Source organism: Lissotriton vulgaris, unplaced genomic scaffold (genome assembly GCF_964263255.1).
Source record: "Lissotriton vulgaris unplaced genomic scaffold, aLisVul1.2 SCAFFOLD_1935, whole genome shotgun sequence".
In the NCBI taxonomy this organism is placed as follows: Eukaryota; Metazoa; Chordata; class Amphibia; order Caudata; family Salamandridae; genus Lissotriton; species Lissotriton vulgaris.
The window spans coordinates 225,805-247,508 of record NW_028250369.1 but is presented as its reverse complement, the minus strand read 5'-3'; the positions used below and the strand labels follow the sequence as shown (position 1 = coordinate 247,508).

Genomic DNA, 21,704 nt, shown 5'->3' with positions numbered 1-21,704 from the left:
AGTCAAGTACGTGTGCATACCGGGGGGTGGTGGACCTCCGACGGTTGGCACTGAACTGTCTGCGTAGGCGTAAAAGCCCACAATATGGTGGATCCCTGCACACTCAACCCACCCTATATGAGGGAAGGGATTGGCATACGTTACCACTTGAAGGGAAGTAATCGTGTCGTGGCTCAGAACTCCGCCGCCATCTGTGCAGTGATCTTCGGAAAGAGTTGTAGGCTGTCAAGTGAACCAGACACTTCAGTATGAGTGTCAGTGGTAACGGTGAGTCTGCCTCCGGATGCTCCCGCGTCGTGGGCAGCCAGGGCCGCCTCAGTGAGATGCTGATGCGTGGAAGATGACGTGGGGTCTGTCGCCTGTTGTCCAAGGGTATGCGCCGCTCCTGTTGCTCCATGAGATGAGTGTCGTCCAGGGCTGTGAGCGTCGTTTCGTCGTTCTGGTGAGCCCCTCCGGACGTTGCCGTGATGGTCTGTGAACTGGTCCTGTGATGTCGGCGGAGTCAGGGCGACCTCCATCCATTCAGACGCTTCCTCAGGCGAGTCAAAGAAGTGGGACTTGTTGTTATGCAGGATTTTTAGCCGAGCAGGGAACAGAAGGGCATATTTCATGTTCCTGTCCCGCAGCCTGCGTTTCACCCCCATGAAGGTGGACCTGGCTCGTTGTACAGTGGGGGTGAAATCAGGGTAGACCGAGATGGTCTTGTCTTCAAAGCGTATCGGCGCTTCCTCCCTCGCCGCCCGAAGGATAGTGTCACGATCTTTGAAATGGAGGAGACGAGCGATCAGTGGGCGCGGAGGCGCCCCAGCTAGTGGGGGCCGTGATGGCATCCTATGCGCCCTCTCTACACTGTAGAGAGCAGTGAGATCCCTCTGGCCCACCAGCTTCCTTAGCCAATCCTCCACAAACTGTGTGGGGTCTCTCCCCTCGCTTCTCTCCGGAATACCCAGGATGCGGACGTTGTTGCGGCGGGCCCGTCCTTCCGCCTCGTCCACTCTTCCCCACAGCTGCTTCAGTTGCTTCTCCACGTTTTCAAGTTTCGTGGAGTGTTCCGTTTGTTGCGGGATAATGTCGTCCAGTGCTATTTTTTGCTCCGCCACACGATCCGCCAATTTGTTGTGGTCCGCCTTAAGTAAGGATAGGCCAGTCGCCATATTGTCTATGCGCGATTCTAGCGCCTCGCGAGTCGCGCGTATTTCAGTCAGTATCAGGTCTAGCTTGGCGTCTTGAGAGCCCTTACCGGTCGGCGGGATGATGTCCATATTGGAGGAGGCTAGTGGGTCCTCCGACCCCGTGGACTGCACCTCCATTCGGGCGCCCTGGTCCTGAGGTTTGCCCCTCGGCCTGCCCATAGATCTTGTTAGCAGGGTGTCGCTGTAGTAGAGGCAGCCGCTCACCGTGGTCCCTCTGTGTATATGGCAGCGGTTCCGGCTCGACCACTATGTGCTGTGGATAGGCAGATGCAGCGTAGATCCCAGGGCTGGCGAGGCAGTGTAGCAGACCTAGACAAGGCGTCAATGCAGGGTGGGTCGGTGCGCCACTGGTGTCCTGATGAGGTCCGCCGCGGTGGTGGGGGAGGCAACGGTGACAGGAACCAGATTGCTACAAAGCAAGGGTATCGTGGTTGCCGAGAGCGCAGTCCGGTCCGGCCTATAGCGCTGTAAGAAGGCGTCAAAGCGCGAGGCACACCACCCCTGCACAGGCCCACACGCCCGTGGGCTGTTGGGTTCCAATGTCTGTCGCCCCGTGGAACGTGGCCGGCTCTAATCCTCTCACTGGCGGAGCCGTGGGCAATGGGGGCAAGACTGCCAAGGTCCGAGGGTCTCCACTCCCAAGCGGCGACAAGATGGCGCCAGTATTCACCACAAATCCAGCCAGAACCGCTGATGTCCTATGTGGGACAATGCTAGCCTGCGGCGCCGGCTGCGCCGCTTCCTCCGCCCGGTCTTAGTGCTTGAACCCGGTGGTGGTAACGCCGGAGCCCCGCTGAGTACCTGGGCGGCTGGGGGACAGCGCGGAAGCGCTCCTGCGCCTCGGAGGGGCCGCGCAGCAGCGTAGGTAGTCCGAGTTGCAGCAGCTGCGGGGGGGAGGGGGGGGCAATGGAGCCTCAGCAGGGGGTACCGCACCCTGCGGCACCGGCCAGTGAAGCGGTAGCAGTCCGATCCCGGGTCCCGATCGGACCACGAAGGAGGACGGGGGCAGGCCGGTCAGGCCAGTCACTCGAGGCCGGGGCTTCACCTCGATCTGAAGGCCGCAACAGGGTCCGTCGGCAGAGCTTCCCACAGGAGCGGGCTCGGCGGGGTAACGAGGCACCGTTACACGCCGCCTCTCCCCGGAGACAACCTGGGCAGGAATCAGGTGGGTTGCAGGCAGGGGATCAAAGGATAATCAGCTAGTGTTCAGGGCACAGGACGGAGCTGGCAAACTACACGTCCACCATCGACAGCTCCAGGCCACGCCCCCAACTGTGTTTTAAGTTCTGTGGTTTACCGTGTCCTGTCTCCCAATCTGGGCAACAATGAGTCTCAAGGCACCCCAGCTGCCCCAAAGCTCCTGGTAGGATAGAGCAATAATGTTGTCAGAGTCTTATGATGTACCATGTCACGTAACCCAGCAGGGGCAACAGTGTGAGTCTGTCGCAGGTCTTTCACTATAGTAACCAAGGATTATTCTCTGGGTCTGATGTGTATGCCTTCGTGAACATCAATCCAGCTTCCTCTGTCCTGAGCCCAGTACTCCTTCTTTCGCATTGGTGAGTCAAGGGGCCACCTTTTCCCAGCACAATGTGGAGCTACGGGTCAAATCTTTCCATGGATCATCTGTGTTTCACCATGTACCTCCTAATCAGGGATGTCCACAAGTGTAGACCCTCTCATGTATTCCCATTTATAACTGCCTTCGCTCACATCAGACTCCTAAGATCAATATTGGGAACTGTCCAGGTCTAGATTCTTCTCCTTGCTGTGCCCATTGCAGTACAAACCCACAGAGGTTGTCCCATTCGATCACTGTCACAGCGTGGTGTCACCTCAGTCATCAGAGAGCTTCCTGCCTGCTCCGCTGTAGTCACATTTACAAACCTGGGCCCCAATGTTGCCCACGACCCCCCCTTCCACTAGAGGGCACGAGCACATGCCACTTCCTTAGTTCAGGTATCCCGGTCAGCCTCTGGGATCATCACTTGTCTTGCAGGTAGCCTCTGTCTCATCCCTCTGTCACGCAGTCAAATACTCACATGTCCGACCCAGATTGTTCCCTGTACCTTTCAGAGCTGGGTGCTTCTTGTCTGTCGATAGAGCTTGTGTCTCCGGTTTATTCACCTAGGTCTCAGGGCGTTTTTCTCAGCAGCTGACATGCACTTTTCTGATGCTCACCATACAACGCTGTGGTATCTTTTCATGCGACTCGAGGTAACTCTTCCGCTGGCCTCTTCTTATGCTGCGACCCACCCCCAGGGGGCCATAGCGTCGTTCGTCCCCCCCCCCCACACTACGGATTTCTCAGATGCTAAGCTCTTCCCCGCTTGTCCCTCAACGCTGCTCAAGCCGACCTCTCCGCACCTTCTGCCTCCGGGATCGACTCAGTCCAGAACGCTCTTGGAGCCGCGGTTGTCTCCTCAATTCTCTGCGCCATCCGATTTACTTCAAACTAGGTGGCGCTGTGTACGTTCGTCGGCTTCCCAGGAGAGGTGAAGCGGCATGTGTCCTCATCTGTCGCTGCTCCGTCCTGTCACAACAGTCTCATGTGCATACCGGCAATGGCATGGATCCTCCTCAGGCCCACTTTTCTAGTCAGGGCCCCGCTTTTGTCTGCTACTGCTCTGCAGTCACCGTTGCAGCAATGTTGTGACCTCTAAATGCATCGGGGGAGCACTCCTCTCACCCTGCCACGGTGTTCTGTTAAGGATGGCTTCATTTAACTAATAAAAATGTCGGATTATGGGGTTTAGTGGCGGGGCATATTTAAAATGTGTCCGCCATGTTGCCCTTGCTGGCCACGTCCCCTCTGACTCCTTCATTTCAATGCATTTTAATTATTTTTACAATGGCCCAGCAGCTCACATCCTTATCCACACTTTATAGCATTTCGAATTTCTTTTTCGCTTTTTAATTTACCATTCTAAAATGGCTGTCTTCTTTTTGAAATGGTAAACTAAAAATTAACACCTACATCAGAACATATGTGCATCACTACACTTGGGTGCGCATCGGTGAACATCCTGGAATGAGTTTTGTTCAAGATTGCCTGCCATGCATGTGCATACATCACGCATACAGATGTTTCCAATTGGCAACATCTAGAACTAGGCTATACTGTGACCTATTGGATTTGCCAATGCTTGTTTAAAAAACTTGCGTCTTTAGGACACATAACATGCACTGCAACTATTTGGCGTGGAACTTCATACATACTCAGTGACTGACAGTGCCGTAACATTGCAACATAGCCAATAATGTTAGGCAGTCCATTAGAGTGAATTGCTGAGTGAAGGCTTAACTCTGCAGTGCCTTGTAGATGAGATTTACCAAAAATCTTGCGATGGGGTAGACTGGGCAGTTGGTGCCCGATTGGGACTCAAAAGCTGCCCTTGCAAATGTAGTTATACCATCTGCTTGCAGCACATAGCTAGTGAGTACTACAAGAAAGTCTGACTACCTCGAAGGGTTTGGAGACTTCTCGGCTAGAAAACTAATTTTTGAAAATGTTGGGCAAATAGCAGTTTTTCCAGCACCTCAGAGTATATTGACAAATGCCACAAAAACAATAAAAATGTAATAATAGCGAAGTACAAAAAAGAGACCCTGCGAAAAACAGTAGTGCTTTCCCACCCATTCCCTCCTGCCATTAATTGTGATAATTCATTAACTACGGTCCCATATGGTCATAGCATAAATGCGCCAATCAATCAAATATGAAAATGTTATCGCCATCACATCCTAACGTAACCATTTTTTTTAATGATTTCTCATCGATTTCAAACAGTGTTGATACAACTGTACAGTGTCTGGTGTGTTAACCACTAGCGACCGGTACACCCACAGCATTTTGTGACTAACTTTACTATTTGCAATTCCGTCAACTAGTGATGTTGAGGTGTGCAACATTCTTTTCATATTGTTCTACACAGAGATATGTCTTCTTCCATAACACTATGTGTGGGCAGGGTCGCCCCAATACTTTTAAGCGAAAACATAAAATGATAATAACATTAAGTTACTATTGTTTTATGCTTCGTTTCCTGCTTTTGCGGCGAGTGGGTGGGAGGCACTGCTCTGCTGTCCGAGACCATTTGGTAGGCCCTCTCGGGTCGCCCAAACCATTCATGCGCACTTCCCCCCTCCATGCAGACTGCATTACAGCCTACATCGACAACATGCCCACCCCTCCAGCCCATGGCTGAGTGCTGTGTCATGGTGCTCAGACCAAAGCACGGCACTCGGCCCAATCGGAACGCTGCATTGCACGCTGTGATTGGCTTAGGGGAGGGAGCCTGGCTGCCTGCTGCCTGCTTCCTGTTCCTGTCAGTGTCGGAGGCAGGAGAGCAGGAGCAGAGAAGATGCGGGACCCGGCCTCAAAGTGAGGTATTTTTTTAAAATAACGACCCCCCCCCTTCCCGCACCCGCTACCATGCCGGCTGCCCCTTTGTATGGGACTGTGTCACCCAACCATCTATGCAGAAATTGAGCTTCTTCAACTGTGTTCTGTAAAGATTTGTCCACAATTGTTGACCACTGTTTTGAAGTAGTTTTTGATTCTAGATTAGCTGCATAAGTACCACAAACTATCATGATCTCTGGGCACTTGGTTTGTGCACAATACCGTGTACAACTAGCCTTTTGGGTGAGTGACTTCTTGTGCAGTCACCATTCAGATTACTAATTCTCCATATTTCTATCTCCTCACAATTGCTTGTAAGCAGGGAACCTAGCCTGATGTTTATAGTCCATGACCTGCCTGAGCATAGAACCATGTTGTCTATTCCCTGCTTATGGAATTGATATTTTGTCAAGATTTAGCTATTCTATGCGGGTCTTTCTCCATGAATCCTTCAAAAGTGTTTGAAATGTCAAGTTAGCATTAGTTTACAATTAATGTAGAAATGATGCATATGTTAAAAGTGAAAGCTTGTCGCACTCCTTCCGAGGGGATGTCTAGTTTGATTGACATACTTTTAAGTTTTCCTAGCCCCATTGTCAAAATTTTGCACACAGTGTCCATCAAAAACATAGCTGATGTATATGTGTGTTTTATGTATTTCTTCAGCTATACACGGAGTTTTATTGTTAAGGACTTCAACCTGTTGCCACGCCAACTGAGGCCTAGTTCGCAGTGCCTACCCTCTGAGATGAAGACAGAACTATTAAAAAAAATTAAGAATGTTGTGTGATCGGTTTTAATGAGAATTATTTTTTATTTATTTTTTTACAGCTCGTGGGAAAGTCTTTGGCGGAGGAAAGTAATTCCATTGGGAGAGAACAAGTTAACAAAGCCTACCATGCCTATCGGGAAATCTGCATCGAGCGAGATAACCTGAAAAATCAACTTGATAAAGTGGTATGTAGCGAACCGCCCACTGGAGTAAGCAGAAATTGAGTACTTGGGAAGCTCCCTGCTTTCATCCATACTGGTGATCTTTTGAGTCCAGCATAAATTACAGTCGTCTGCTGCTTCTGGGAAATCTGGATCGGGCTTTTTATCTGGAACAGCTCATTTTCATGGAATACGAGCCCTGAAGAAAGTATATTTACCAGCTTGGATACCTAAAATTGAAATACTTCAACTGTTTAGAATACTTATTTAGTGATGACATTACTTCTAAGAATGAAAATGTGTTATTGTTGAAAAGTAGCATTTAAAAAAGCTTCTACTGAAGCAACTAGATGCATTTTCCATACCCCTGTGCATAGGAAGCTGTATTGGAATAGGAGTCCCAATGCATGATGAAGCACAGAAGGGTCCAGGGAAAGTAAGACGGAGCATTGCAGCCAATGTAGAAAGCACTTGAAACAGAGTGCCCGATCGCACTAAGCATGTGTCTGTTCTTAGTGCCTCGGGACTCTGTGTTTTTCTTCACTTGTGGCTGTGGCAGTAGGCACCTGTGAAAATATTTGTTCTGAGGGAATGTAAGGATGACCCCCTTTCATACGATTGCACTTGTTCTGTAAGCCATTATTTTATGCAAACTCAACAAGAGAAAGACTTCCAGGTTTTCTGTATAGCATCCCTTAAACATTGCAGAGCTTGTTCTATGATCTGTTTTTTCTCTCTCTCTCTCTTTCAATCTCCCCCTTCCCCTCCCCCCGCCTTCCCCACACCTTCCCCCCCACCCTCCGCCAAGAAAAGGCACATGCCAAAGCATGGCGTGCGCCCTTCAGGAATCAGGAAACCTTCCAGGGTAAGGGCAATCAACCCAGCAAGTAATTGCAAACTCTAAAGCATCAGCTGGTTGTCGGTGGCATAGAGGGAATCTGAACAGTCGGCAGTGAGGACTGAAGAGCTGATCAGCCACTTTAGTAGAACCCAAACCCAGCACTGGCCTTGAAACATAAGCCGAATACTGTCAGCCTTTCAGGTGCTCTTTATTAGTTGGCGGCTTTGCAATGCTAAATTCGAGGGTGCAATGAAAGGGCGAGGTTGATCCTTCAGAGCACTCTTTGAAAAGTTGACCAAAATTTCCTGACCCAACTTTGATCAGATGTTGCCTTGTATCACACTAGCCATTTCTTTGAGGTCAGGTGACCGATATGACTGATAGTTTCGAGGACTGCAGCCCCATCTACCAATTCTGAATGTGGGGACGGAGCAAGCAGTGCATTGATATAACCGCTCTTAATAATAAAACAAGGGTTTTCGTTAAGGGATAGTGTAAATATTAAATGAGGCCCTCCCATAATTGTTTATTTATTTTTGCTTTACAGTCTGATCATATTGGTCCTTATATTTTCTGCCACAGGTGAAGGAAAATCTGGATTCACTGAGAGCCCTCAACGAACAGTTGCAGAGTAAAGAAGTGGAGCTCCTGCAGTTGAAAACAGAACTGGAAACGCATCAAGGTGTGCTCTTTAATTTACATCAAGTGTCATGTGATCGTGTTAGATAGTAAATTTAATGCAGACAAAGCCAAGCTCCACATCGATATTGAGACATTTTATGTAAATAGATTATACGGAAGTATGAAAATATATGCGCAAAATACTAACATTTATGTGCAAAGGAAATCCAAGGCAGTCCTTGTAAAATTAGATCCAAGGATATTAGTGTTTTGCAAAATACTAAAACAATCGCAAAATTGACGTTTTTTGTTAAAAACACAACAACAAAAAACCTGTGCTTTTAAAGCCTTGCCTATGATGATGCCTCTGATGCCTGTTGCAACACACATCGTTAACTTCCAGTGGGCTTAGAACCCACTTAACACTTACCATTGGTTGGGTTGGCCTTGTTGTCTCTCTCATTTGCTTAATTCTTATTCATCTATGGGCTTTCCTTCCTCTTATTGTGTGTGTCCCTCCTCTAGTGTATGAACTCACTACTAGTGTCCTTCCAATACCTTTTCAGTTGCTACTTTCTTCTTTTTGGTTTAGCACTCTACAAGCGTGCATCCATTTTCCAGCTGTCTCCCTCCTATACTTCGTGTGCCTCCTTTCTTGTCTGCGTGTTGCTCCCCTTGCTACCTCAGTTTCCATTCTTCCTTCCTGCCCACCCACATTCCATTACCGGTCCTGTTGTACAGTATGGCTAAACATGGTCAAAGCCAGTAGGTTTCATAGGAAACATCTGTTGGCTCTGCAACGTGGATTACAAAAGCAAACACAACATTTTCAAAGTGCACTCTCGCCCATTCTTTCAATGTTTCCAGTTTTGTAGTTCTTCAAACTACAGAAATGTGTGTAGCAGGCAGGAGATATGTTTACTTTATATCCTGCCTACTGGGTGTGACAATAAGAAAAAAATTCTAGGGACGGTTCCCATCTGTTCTATATAATTATTTGGAGCAGAGAACCTTAGTTCCCTTCCCCCTTCTGCACAATACCTCGTTTGACAGTATCCCAAAGGGTGCTGAAGGCTGTTTTCCATCCTCGAGTGAGCAGGATTCTGATGCTTGGAGGAGCATGCCACTTCTGTATGTTTTATGTTCTTTTAAGGATAAAAGTCCTCACCAACCCAGTGGTGGCATGCTTCATCAACATGCCCCTCTTCACACTGATTTGACAAGGCACCGGTGTGGACTTCTACTGTAGTGAGTCAAGGGAGCTTTTAGGGATGTTATAATGTGGGAAAGTTATCCTTTTTGCCCTGATATCCACATTTTTTGACTGATACTGGTGGTAAATGACTCTGATTGTGCCATGTGCTCTGCTAACCAGGCCCAGTGCTCTGATTAAAAGGTACATGGTAATTAGGTGTAAATAAAATTGGTACTGACAACCTACCTGTAAGTCCCTAGTGTATGGTAGGTGTTGGGAACTTGATTCCAACCCGGAATCAGAATGTGGGGATTGTGAGAGAGTTATGTAATATGCATTGTTCAAGGTGGGAAGGAGTTGGTGTGAGCTTGTTCACTGCCAGTCCATGTACATTGATGCTCCTCAATAAAGAGTACATACAAGCCTTCCCATGTATTTGGCATCTTTAATTTGACGACACGCCGACTGGAAGGGTCCACCTGATTTTATTTGGCATCTCATCGGTGTTCCTCGGAGTGAGTAGCTTTGTTAAGGAACTTGGAAGCATTTGTGGGTGCGCAGGACAGAGGCGACACGCAGGACGAAGGTTGCTATTTGCGGTTTGCAAACTTTGAGGTGTGCTACCAGGGTCCAGTGACTGCGTTTCTGGAAAGAGTAACTACCACGTCATCGCGAACTGCCTAACTTATCCTCCCTTCGTGCCTAGCGTTCCTGTGCCACATTCTAATTGGTTTCTGTCCTGTCTCTGGTTCCTGATTGGCTCTTTCTTGCTTTACGTGTGCGCATGCTCACATACAGAACATCACATTCTTATTGGTTCATGCTCCAGTCTCTGCTTCCTGATTGGTTCTTGCCTGCTCCACGTCTCCGCATGCTCACATCTAGAGATCGGCTGGCTATGTTCTTGCCTGAACCAGGTAACCATAACAAAGCCTGCATTGTTATTGCCATTCAGGTTTATGGAGGGCAGCAGGTGTCCTTACGAGTATCTTTGTTGCCGCTTGTTGCCATTTCAGTGATACTCGCACCATAATTCAGGTATTGTCGTGTTGTCAGATCGGTTATACGCACAGTGTATTCCCTCCACTAACTTCTACATTGCATTTACACAAGTGCGCTCTACAAGTTTGCAATACTGACACATGTGCATTTCAGATATTGCTGTGTTTTGATAATAGTAACTGCAGTAACACATTGATTTTATTTGCTGTATTTACTGTGTGGCATTGGAGTTTATTCTGTTCTGTGACATGCACACCATTGGAAATGTTATTTAAAGTGCATGGGATATCCATTTTAGACCTCCTTCCTCCACATTTGCATATGTGATAGCTCATCTTATTGGTATTCCTTGTTACTATTGGTCTCCAGTATATACTTATGTATAGGGTGTGATATATATATATTTTTTACTAGTCATATAGCATCCAAAATCATAATGCAGTAAAATACTGTGCCACCAATCACATTTGTACCCAGTCCTGACTGGTATAGACTGGGAACAATGGAAGGACGGTTTTGAGGCCATAGATGGTGATGATATCACATACAAGCAAAAGTATGCTTTGTTAAGACATTGTTTGGGTGCAGAAGGAAGAAAGACTTTAAAACATTTACTGAAACAAACCGTTTTGGGCGAAGGAGATGTGGAGGTTGAATTTGCTTCTGCAATGAAAATGCTTGATGTCAGATTCAAACCTCACAAAAGCGTTTTGTTAGAAGGCACAAGTGTTATATAAGGCATCACTTATAAGGTGAACCAGTGGAATTCTATGTCGGTGCATTAAGAATGCTAGCTGCAACATGTAAATATAGAGAGTTTGAGGATGAACTAATTCATGATCAGGTGGTTGAGCACACAAATAAAAAATGCAGGAGGTTTTGCTTACGACACCGAATTTAACATTGAGTAGAGCTGTTGAGTTGGCTGCTGGTACTAAAAATACTGTATTGTATATGGAACAAATGTGTCTAGCTCCTGACACCAAGTCTGTTGTTGCGAAAATATCTGGTAAAGGAGAAAAGACATTTTTTAAGGATCAAAAAACGTGCAAAAAGAAACCACCATTAACATGTTATAGGTGTGGCAGTCTTTCTCGTTTGAGCAATTCTCGTAATGGCCCTGCAGTGAATAACATTTGTGTTTATTGCAACTGTAGTTGTGGTGAATGAAAGTTATGACAATTATAATTCTTCAGATTCAAGTGGGGAGAGTTGTGCTAAGCATTGAGAAAGGCACAAGAACCAACGCAGATTGTTCTGCCGGTAATGTTTTCATGTTGAACATATCAGGTATTAAAAGACCGTATTGTCAAGGTGGTATGGGTAAAGTTATCATGAGTATGACGGTGGATTCTGGGTCACCTTTCACATTGATTGGTATAGATGACTGGTACACATTTTTAAAAAAGATTCTGTTTTGAGGAAATCGAACATATAACCCATACTGTATGGGGGAAAACCTATAGAGGTACTCTGAGAATTTGAGACCATTTTTTAAAAGGAAAAACATTTGCTTCTACTGTATATGTAGCCAAGTATGGCTCTTCGTTGTTTGGTTGGAAGGAACAAAGACATTTGGAAATAATTCTGGATCCTAATAAAATAGATCGTCTTTTTTTTAAAGAATGTATGAGTGTTAGGGCGATGCAAGTATCTGAGTGGGAGATGACATTTCCCAAAGTTTTTTACTGAAAAGGTTGGCATGTTGAGAGGATTCAAGCACAAATACAACTTAAACAAGGTGTGGAGCATGTGGTGCATAAGGCAAGGAAGGTTCCATTGATGATAAGAGATGAGTTACGAAGGGAATTGCACAAGCTGCAGGAACAAGATATAATCAAGCCCATAGAAGAGTCTGAATGATTGTCACCGGTGGTTCTGGTGCTTAAGCCGAAAGGGTTGTTACGCTTGTGTGTTGATTTGAGAGATTTAAATAAAAGGATTTGGGTGGACAGGCACCCTCCCACCCGATATTACACAGATGCTCTCATTGATAAAAGGGGCAAAGTGCTTTACTACTTTATATATGGCACCCGCATATCATCAAATAGTGTTGGATTACAAGTCACAGCATTTAACCTCGTTTGTCACTCCAGAGGTTGCATTCTGTTTCAAGAGGATGTCATTTGATCTATTTTTGGCTGTTTTCCACGGCCTTATGGAATCCCTGTTCAGGGAAGTAGGAGTCTTCCGTTTCCAAGATGATTTATTGGTGTATGTTAGCGGTGAGTCTAGTCATGACAAAAGGCTGACAGGAGTTTTGTCTGTGTGAAAGGATAAATGAATGATGTTGAGGGCTGATAAATGTAAATTTACTGTGGAGAGTGTAAATTATCTCGGGCACAAAGTATTGGCATGTGGCATAGAACAAAAAAAAGATTTGGTGAAGGCCATTGCAGAGGCTTCTGTGCCAGAAGAGAAGGATCAGTTACTTTCCTTTATGGGATTGCTGGAATAGTATTCTCAATGTATTTCTAAATGTGCCGAAAGTGCACACAATTTAAGGTTGTTGCTAAAAAAAGAGAAATGTTTGTGTGGAGTGATGCATACGGCAAGAAGTTTGAAGAAATGAAGTTGTATGTCTCCAGTGCCATTCCTCTTAAGCTGTTTGTCACCAAGGATACCAGCATTGTTATCACTGATGCTAGCCTGTATGGGTTAGGTGCTGTTACTACAGAAAAGGAATGGAAGAGCAGAATTAGTGGTGTTTGCCAGCCGCGGGCTGAGAGGTGAAGAAGCTTTGTATTCTGTGGTGGAACGTGAATCATTGGAGTGTTGGTTGGAGGTTGATCTTTTCCATCATTATTTGTGGGGCTCGGAGTTTTTGCTGCGTGTTGACCACAAGCCATTAATTGACATGTTTACCACTCAAGGGGCAGCAAGTTGTCCCTAGGATAGCAAAATGGCAGTGCAGACTCCATGTTTACCCCTACAAGATGGAGTATATACCAGGTGTGAAAAACATTGACAGGTTGTTTATCTAGGTTGCTGCTAAAAGAGACAGATAAGAGTGAATATTATGATGTTGAGTAAGTAGAGGTGGTTTTCAAAAATTATCTAACATAACCTTGACTGCAATTTCTGAGCAGGAGTTGGTGTGAAGCTCTTGAGATTGACGCTGTTTTAAAAAATGTGACGTGTGAGGAAAGTTGGCCTAAAAACAAATTGTCAGATGCCTTGTTGGATGCTTATAGACCTGTGGGCCATGAGCTTTGTCTTCAACTGTATTCTTTGTAGATCAGAAGTATTGGTACTGAGAGTTTGAAAATGATAGTAATTGAGTTGGCACATGAGGGCCATATAGGTATGCGTGCCATGAGAAGATGTGTAAGAGATACTTGTTGGTGGCCGGGCATGGACAGGGAGGTGGACCGATATGTACGGTTGTGTATTCAGTATGTTGCTAAAACAAAAAACTCTAGTGACTGTGCAAAGTTCAATCAATGCTGTAACTGTTCATGAGAAAGCTTAGTCCAAATTCGCTCTGGACATAGGGGATCTGTGAGGGTGATTAATGGTATGGAAAAGTAGGAAATTGTTCTGATAGATTATTATTCATGATAGACGAAAGTGGAGTTTGTAAATAGTATTACTTCATCATCTGTCAGAAGTGTGATGGAAGACATTTTCTTGAGAGAAGAGATTCCCTGATGAGGTAGTGTTTGACAATGTCTGAAGTTCATAGCTCAAGAATTTGAGGATTTTATGACAGAGTTTGGGATTAAACACTTTAACACATCATATTATCACCCTAGAAGAAATGCCCTTGTGGAGAGGTATAACCGCGTGTTAAAAGACAATTTGCAGTTGTCAATGGACTTTCTTGGATGCAGGGGGTAAAGAATCTTTTCCCCTCTGTCCGTACCACAGCTAACGCTGATACCAAGGTTTCAGCTTTTCTTCTATTGAAAGGAAGAGTGCCAGGATCAAAAATGAACAGAGTATGGATGGGTAAAACTATTCCATTGGAGGATACTTTAAGGGCAGTTGGAGCGAGAAGACAATTGGCGAAAACAAATATATCACATGAAGGTCGCGGGAACCGACTTTGAAAGAGGGTGGCATGGTGAGGATCAAAAGACCAATTGGTGGTAAAAGAAAGGTTCGATTTTCCAGGCCTGTGAGATTGCAGAAAGTCTGAAAAAATGTTGTTGTTTTGTAGGATAGTAAATGCTGGAATGAAGATAGGGTGTCCATTGTGCGTGGTGGTGAGCGAGTGTCAGAACAAGTACGTGGAAAATAATGTAAGGAAGTGGGCAAACAGATAGTCTGAGACAAATCGCTCAGAACCAAAAGTGTACCTTACAAATTAAACGATTTTGTGATGTAATCATTTATTATATTTCTGTTATGCCCATTATTTTGTTTTATTTTTGTTTTAGGTTTTCTTTTATTACATTTAATATTTGATTTCACTCCTGCATCTTATATTGTTCCTTCAGGATTAGTGTGTATTAGTTGCAGTTAGTTTTTATCATTTTGATATGTTAGTTTCTTATCATTATTTTATGAGGGGAATATGTGTTGGGATCTTGTTTACAACTGGGAATCCAAGTGTGGGGATTGTGGGAAAGCGATGGAAATTGCATCATTTAAGGAGGGCAGGAGTTGTTGTGGGCTTCTTCCCTGCCAGTTCATGTACTTTGATGCTTCTCAGTAATGAGTATGTACAAGCCTTACCATCTTTAAAGTAGAGAATGTATGTTTAGAGGCCCAGCAGATTTAATGCACTCAAGTTTGCACTGCTGTATTGCCTGCTGTCATTTTAAAAGTGGCCCCTGCTTTGCAAGCTGCTTTTAAATTGAAATTATATGCAAATGTGGCTTTAGATTTAAAGATACCTCCAAATAATTAAACAACCTTATTGTTACATATAAGTCACCCCTAAGGTCTACCTTAGGTGGCCCCCCGGGTAGGGTGCCATGTAAAAATAATCAGGAACATTTTAAAATGTCTTTTTATGCCCCGGTGAGGAAAAAACTACCAATTTTGTTTGTCCCTATTGTAGCATTTGTGTTCCATAGGCTAACTTGGGAATACTGCAATACAGTATAACTATTGACAGGAGTGAGCTAAAATAATATTTCAAGGACTTAAAAGGTTGGTAGTGATAAATCCAACAGCTTACTATTGTTGAATTTATCATAACATGTCAGTCTTCCTCAGCGTTGGTGTCCTACTGGGCACAAGAAGCCATGGCTACTGCAAGGGGTCCAGTACCCGGGTATTGGTCTTGTGAGGCTCTGGTTGGTCCTAGTGTCCTCTCAATCAGTGGTAGGACAGATCTGACCTTCAGGAGCATAGGGTCCTCTACGTTTGTCTGGCTTGGGAACAATAGCTCGATAGATCTCACCACTTTGGTGCCTGGGGCTGCAGAGGAGTAGCTTCTCTACTCCAGTGGAGTTTCTTCAGGCAATTAGCGAAGCCGTGTCAGACTTTTGGGTTTCGTGGAGACTGCACAGCGGTGGCAGGACAAGTCTTCTTCTTCTACGATTGTTGGGGGCCCCAGCCAGGCTGGCCGAGTTGGCGCCAAGTCAGTCATTGCTCCTAAGTTGACATGGCATGACATGACTCTTCTTTGTCCACTCTTCATCCGTGGAAGTCCTGGTACCAGTGGGCACCCGAAATGCTTCATTTAGGTGTGTTAAGGTGATTGAAGTGTAGTAGCCAAAGGGCTACTTACCCCTGGGGGTCACTACACCCCCTAGATGACAATATCCTTTGAGGAGTGGGCATCACACTGTCCCAGAATTCCTAATTCCACCACACACAAGATGGTGGAATCTCTAAAGTCATATTAACTTTCAGCTGACCACCCTAGAGGTTTGTCCACCCTGGCAATGCAACACGTCTCTTTCATAGCTAATTTTGCTACCTTGTCTAGGTGCCAAATGGGCCCTGGTCAAGGATGGGTAGGCATCCTCTCCTGTGAGGGGAAGCCAAATTTGCATACCAAAGGAGGTAGGCAGGTTGAAGCCCCCTGCCTTGGCATGCTAATTTGCAGTTCATCCTGTGGGAGGGAATGTAAACACCCTCTACCCATGCAGGCTTTGTTCTGACCTCCCGAGAGCAAAGGCCCCCACCCCCGGGGGTCAGAAACGCATTGGTGGTGCTAGGCTGGCTAAGATAAGTCCGTCAGCACACTGGCCATTGGTAAGTTTTCAGAGGGCACCTCTAAGGTGCCCTCTGGGTGCATGCATTAATAAATCCATCAGTGTGGGTTTATTAATACACGATGTTTGATTCCAAACTCCATATGTTTCAGTGAAGCCATTATGTAGCTCGGAAACTTGTTTTGACCAGTGCCCCGTACATTCCTTAAGATGGCTTCCCCACTCATTTGTAATATCCAGCAGTGGAGCTAGACATTACAGGGGCCTATCTGCTCATGCAGATATGTCCTCACTTAAAACATAATGCACACTGCCTTAGAGCTCAAAGCCCCCTGTAAGGGTGACTTGCATATATTCGATGCAGTGACTTTGTTATGGCACACAAGAGTGTCATGTCATGTTTTAACACATGGTTTGCACCATATCAAGCAGCCTGAAATTGCATGTGGGTTTCTTAGGGTGGCATAAGATATGCTGCAGCCCTTAGGGACCTGCTTTAGTACCCATTCCCTATGTACCTGGGGTACCATTTACTAGGGTCTTACAGGGGTGCCAAAGTCCTTTGCCAATTGTAGCTCAATAACGGAAGGAGCACTGGAACGAAGGTCTGGTTAGTAGCCCTCCGTGCACTGTTGAAAATCAGCAACTAGTAGCTAAAAAGGGAACAAAATGTGTGTGTGTGGGGGGGGGGGGGGGGGGGGGGGGGTAACTACAGCAAAATCCCAGTTCTCTACACAGCCCCCATTTCATAATGACAACAACGCTTCCTTGGAAGGTTGGGAGGAGGGAGGCTCACCTTCAAGATCTGGAGATTCATAAAAAAATGGTTCTCGAGAAACAAAAATGCACATCAGTCTTCTAGAGTTGAAGGCTGATTTCCTGGTCCTCCTGTCCTTCTTTCCCCGGATTCGCAATTCATCTGTCTTCGTGAGGACGGGCAATACCACAACCGTGTTCTATCTCGCCAAGCAAGGAGAAATGAAATCGAAGATAATGCCTCTCAACCCCAGCGAATAGGGGAATGGTTACTTACCCATAACATTCCATTCCAAGTGGAGCACATCCCTGGGGCGGACTTCGAATGGGCATGTTCTCTGAGCAGAATGGCGAAACAGTGTCACAAATGGCAAATAAGCCATCTGAAGTTACTTTAGATTTTCAAACAGTGAGGAACCCCGAATCTGGATCTGTTTGCAACTCATCAAAATAAGAAATGCAAAATGTATACATTCTGGTTCCCTCTGAAAAAGTCTTGGGGAAATGCATTTCTAATAGCCTGGACAGGAATGTTCGCTTACGCTTTTCTCCTTTCACTCTCATTTTCAAAGGTATTTGAAAAATGAAGCAAGAACTGTGCCGCCTCATTCTGATATCTCCAGTGTGGCCCAGTCAATATTGGTACTTCTTCTCCTATCAGAATGCCCACACATTCAGTTCAAACCTTTGGAGAACCTCCGTTCCATGAACAAAGGTCAGATTGTCCATCCACAAATACAGTTGTTCAATGTATCAACTTGTCTCCTCATGACAATAAGTTCGGATTGCTAAATTTTCCACCAGATAGTAGGTCCATTCTAGCAGTCCTGTGCGAATGCCACAAGTAAATCCTTCAAGGAGAAATGGGAACAGTTTTTCATTAACCATCTACATCCCTTTAAATCTTCTACAGAACAATTATTACCTTACCTACATGATGACCGACCCATTCTTGCATTTCAAGGATGAAAGGGGGTATTGAAAACGAATCTAAAATTAATTCCGAAAGTTCCATCTTTGTTCCATTGAATGAACCAATTGTACTGACATTTTTATAAAAACCCTTCGTCCAGCACTGAAAGCACCCTCCATTCTCCGATTGTGAGGCAATGTTTAAAGTTTTATATAGACAGAAAAATAGACTTTTGGGAAATCCGACCAGCTTCTAATATAATTTGCTCCACCTAAAAAAGGTTACGCTTTGTCATGGAGCAGTATAGCTCATTTGGGTTTCTGCAGCCATCACTTTCTGCCACAACACAGCAGGAAGGACATTGTGAGCATAGGTTATGGTGCCTTCTACAAGAAAAGTGGCCGTGTCCACAGCCCTGTCTGCCGAAGTTTTGTTACCGGACATTTGTAGAGCGGCAACGTGGACTAATGCCCATACCTTCACCAAACATTGTTTGGATTCTTCGTGTAAAGCTGATGCCGCAGTTGGGCTAACATTATTACGCCACCTCTTTCAGTAAGGTACAGAAATCTTATTTCCTACTTACCTGATTATTCAATGTCTTAAATGTGTTCTGTTCAAAATAATACAAGTTTGTCTTTTTCTCTTGATAGTTGCTTTCTTACAGCATGGTTATTTCTTTATAGAAGAGTGGTTTTGCCATACCACTTGCCTCTTTTTTTTAGGTCGAGCTGGTGTAAGCAGCGCGAAGCGCTGCGTCCAGCGAAGCCCTTATTGTTATCCACTTGCTGGGAAAGTGGGACAGGGGATGGGCACGCGCAGGGCCGTCTGCGTTTTCAGCATGTGTGCGCGCAGGTACAGGCCCGTGCCGTGCAAATCTCCTGTCCCAGTTCCAGAGCAAGTCAGCCTCTCGCAATTGCGCACACACACACACGCACGCTCACTCACGCACACTCGCACACACACACACACACACACGTGCACCCCCCCCCCCCAACTAAGCCCCGCTCACCGGGCTACAGGCTCCGTCAGGTTCAGGATTCCGCTGCTCCTCCTTATGTGTGCAGCCACCACGGGGCTCTCCCTCAGGCATGGGAGCCCCGCGTCATCACTGCTGCTCTCTGCCAGGCACTCCGTGGGTGCGGGCTTCACGCAGAAGGCGGAAGTCCCGCCCCACGACCGGCTTCACGCTGCTGAACTTCCGGTTTTCGGGCCGGCGGCCTACTCATTTTCAATAGTTTGGTCCATGGACTGATTCCTGCACACACCTAGTAAAGTACGCACTATATAAACAAGCATTTTTTTTTAAATGTGAGTGATGTGTGCCTCTGTAGCGGACATTTTGCAGAGAAATGTTATGTTTGTGATTCGTGCAACATCAATAAAAAGGTTTATATGAGATCAAAAGAGGACCTCACATGCGAGAAGTGGGAGGCGTCAGGGAGATTATTTGCATCAATGTCAGCGAGCTGCAGCTGCGTCACAGCATCGAGAACACACGTTACTATCCCCGAATAATAGATGGAACAACGCTAGAGTCTGGACAAGTCCGCTCTTTCACTGTCCGTGATCTGGGCAATGACGACATGACAGAGCTGAAACTGCAGCATACATTCAAAGCTGCTCCGAACAGGGCCCCCAGCATACGTTTGTCCCCAGGCCCTCAAAATCCTTAGAATGTCCTTGACTATAGAGATCCTTCCATGGTGAGATCTGCCCGTGCAGCCAGCGCCTATAGAAATCTCTATATAGATATGCCTGTGCCCCAGTCCATGCAAGCAGAGCGTACCAAGATATGTCTATATCAGTCTATGCTAGCAGAGCGTACCAAGATCTATTTATATTTCAAATATGTCCCAAAATGATCCGTAACGGCTGCGCAAAAGAGCTGTGCAGCCATCATGCCCTTTTCAAGTTTTGCTAAGGAAAACTTAAGCACAGTTTTTGAAAATGTGTTGTGGGCTCATCTTGGGGACGGGAGGGGTGGCGTCTCTGGCCCAGATCAGCTATTACTATGCACCTGGGAGAGAAAGACAAAGCTTGTTGATGTAGCCGGCGGCACCAGAGTTAGGCGAGAGCATCTCTTTCATTTCATTTCATTTTTCAATCTTTATTTCGATCAATTTTAGATCATGAAAGATGTACAAACAAATATTCAGTCAAAATACAAATGATATCCACCAAACATCATTAAAAGACATTATAAAAAACGTATTAAAATCATTTGCTATGTATTACAGTTATAAATCATTTATACAGTTCATTCATACCGAGTCTGACTCCTATTTCAAAAGACTGGTGCGGATGTGCCATATCGCAGTTAAAAATGTTGCTACCGCAAACACAGTCGGAGGTGAGAGATCTGTCTTTAAAATTCTGTAAGCAGGGAAGTATCGGCTGAAGCCCAAGTTTTTAAGAAGGGGAGCAAGCCAGTATTTCCTGGATCTTTGGTAAGCCTTACAGAAAAATATAATATGCAGTTCATCTTCCAGGTGGTGTGAGCATGACTGGCACTGATCTCTAGATGGGGACTGGGCCCAGTGATTGGTAAATGCCCTTATGGGAAGTGTGCCATAACGCCATTGCATTGGACGGGAGTAATGCCATCTAGCACACATTCAAGTTGGTACGAGTCTTTAGATTTGATAAACATATCTGTCAGAGACCCCTCCCGTGTATTCCCCTTTGTAGCTATTAGAATCAGCTCGTGAAAGTCCGTCACAAGGAGTTTACGTGGGATTCTGCTGCATGCATTACATAGATCTAGCCATAGTTCTGGTCTACCTAATATCTCACATGTTTGTTTGATGTACCTTAACCATGGGATTTGTCTTGATTTGAGTACACAAAGAATCTCTTGGAGCTTGTTCCTGTAGTTCATAAGTTCAGGCGTACTCCAGATACGGCGCCAGAAGGTAATTGGTCTTAGTCCCAGTTCCTCCGAAATAGGTCTGAGTCCTACATCAAGTCTCATCGGGAGAAGCGGGGTGCTTGCAGGTAATGCCGCCAATTGCCTATAAATTTGTTTTCAGTAGTCTACAGATTTTGAGCGGAAGTATGACCCCACAATTCCCCTCCGTGTAGAACTGCCCCTCTAGCCTGCATTTTATAAATTTCGAGGGCGGCACCAAAAGGTTTATAGGTCGACCTACTTGCCATCCTAGAAATACCACCCGTTAACTGGACCAATTTCATGTTAGCCTTGGTCCGGTGCGTGTCCCACGTCATATCCTGATTGATGGTTACGCCCAGGTATTCAAAAATAAAAACCCTCTCTAGTCTTAATAGACTTATAGTAGGGTTGGGGCGTGTTGAGGGAGGGGGATTGAGAATCATAAATTTGGTTTTTGAAGCATTGATCTCAAGCCCCTGCTCCACACAGATTGCTGAAAACCCATTCAGGACCCTTTGTATTCCCATGGGGGACTTGGACAGCAGCAGGGTGTCATCCGCAAACATAATAGCGGGCACCCTGCTGCCGTTCAACTTGGGAGCGTCAATGTCACCTATCCTGGTCAGGTGGGCAATTACCCCGTTGACAAAGAGGCAGAACGGGGTCTGTGCAAGCACACAACCCTGTCTCACCCCCCTGTCAACGGGGAACCTGTCAGAGAGTGCCCCGTTTCTTCCGCACCGGACACGTGCGAAATGTCCCTGGTGTAGTCTTATCAAAATGGTCAGGATATCAGTCTATCTCTGGGTACTAAATCGAAGCTGGCTCGCAAGTCCACG

The 21,704-nt window shown here is 45.8% G+C and overlaps 1 protein-coding gene across 1 annotated transcript in view; it reads left to right on the top strand.

The window, feature by feature from the left end:
* LOC147663278 (5-azacytidine-induced protein 2-like) overlaps positions 1-21,704 on the top strand; it is a 210,181-nt gene that overhangs the window by 80,736 nt on the left and 107,741 nt on the right. The window contains exons 4-5 of the mRNA XM_086950565.1: positions 6,430-6,555; positions 7,955-8,054. Of these exons, the coding sequence (XP_086806691.1) occupies positions 6,430-6,555; positions 7,955-8,054 (226 nt within the window). The remainder of the gene's footprint in view (positions 1-6,429; positions 6,556-7,954; positions 8,055-21,704) is intronic.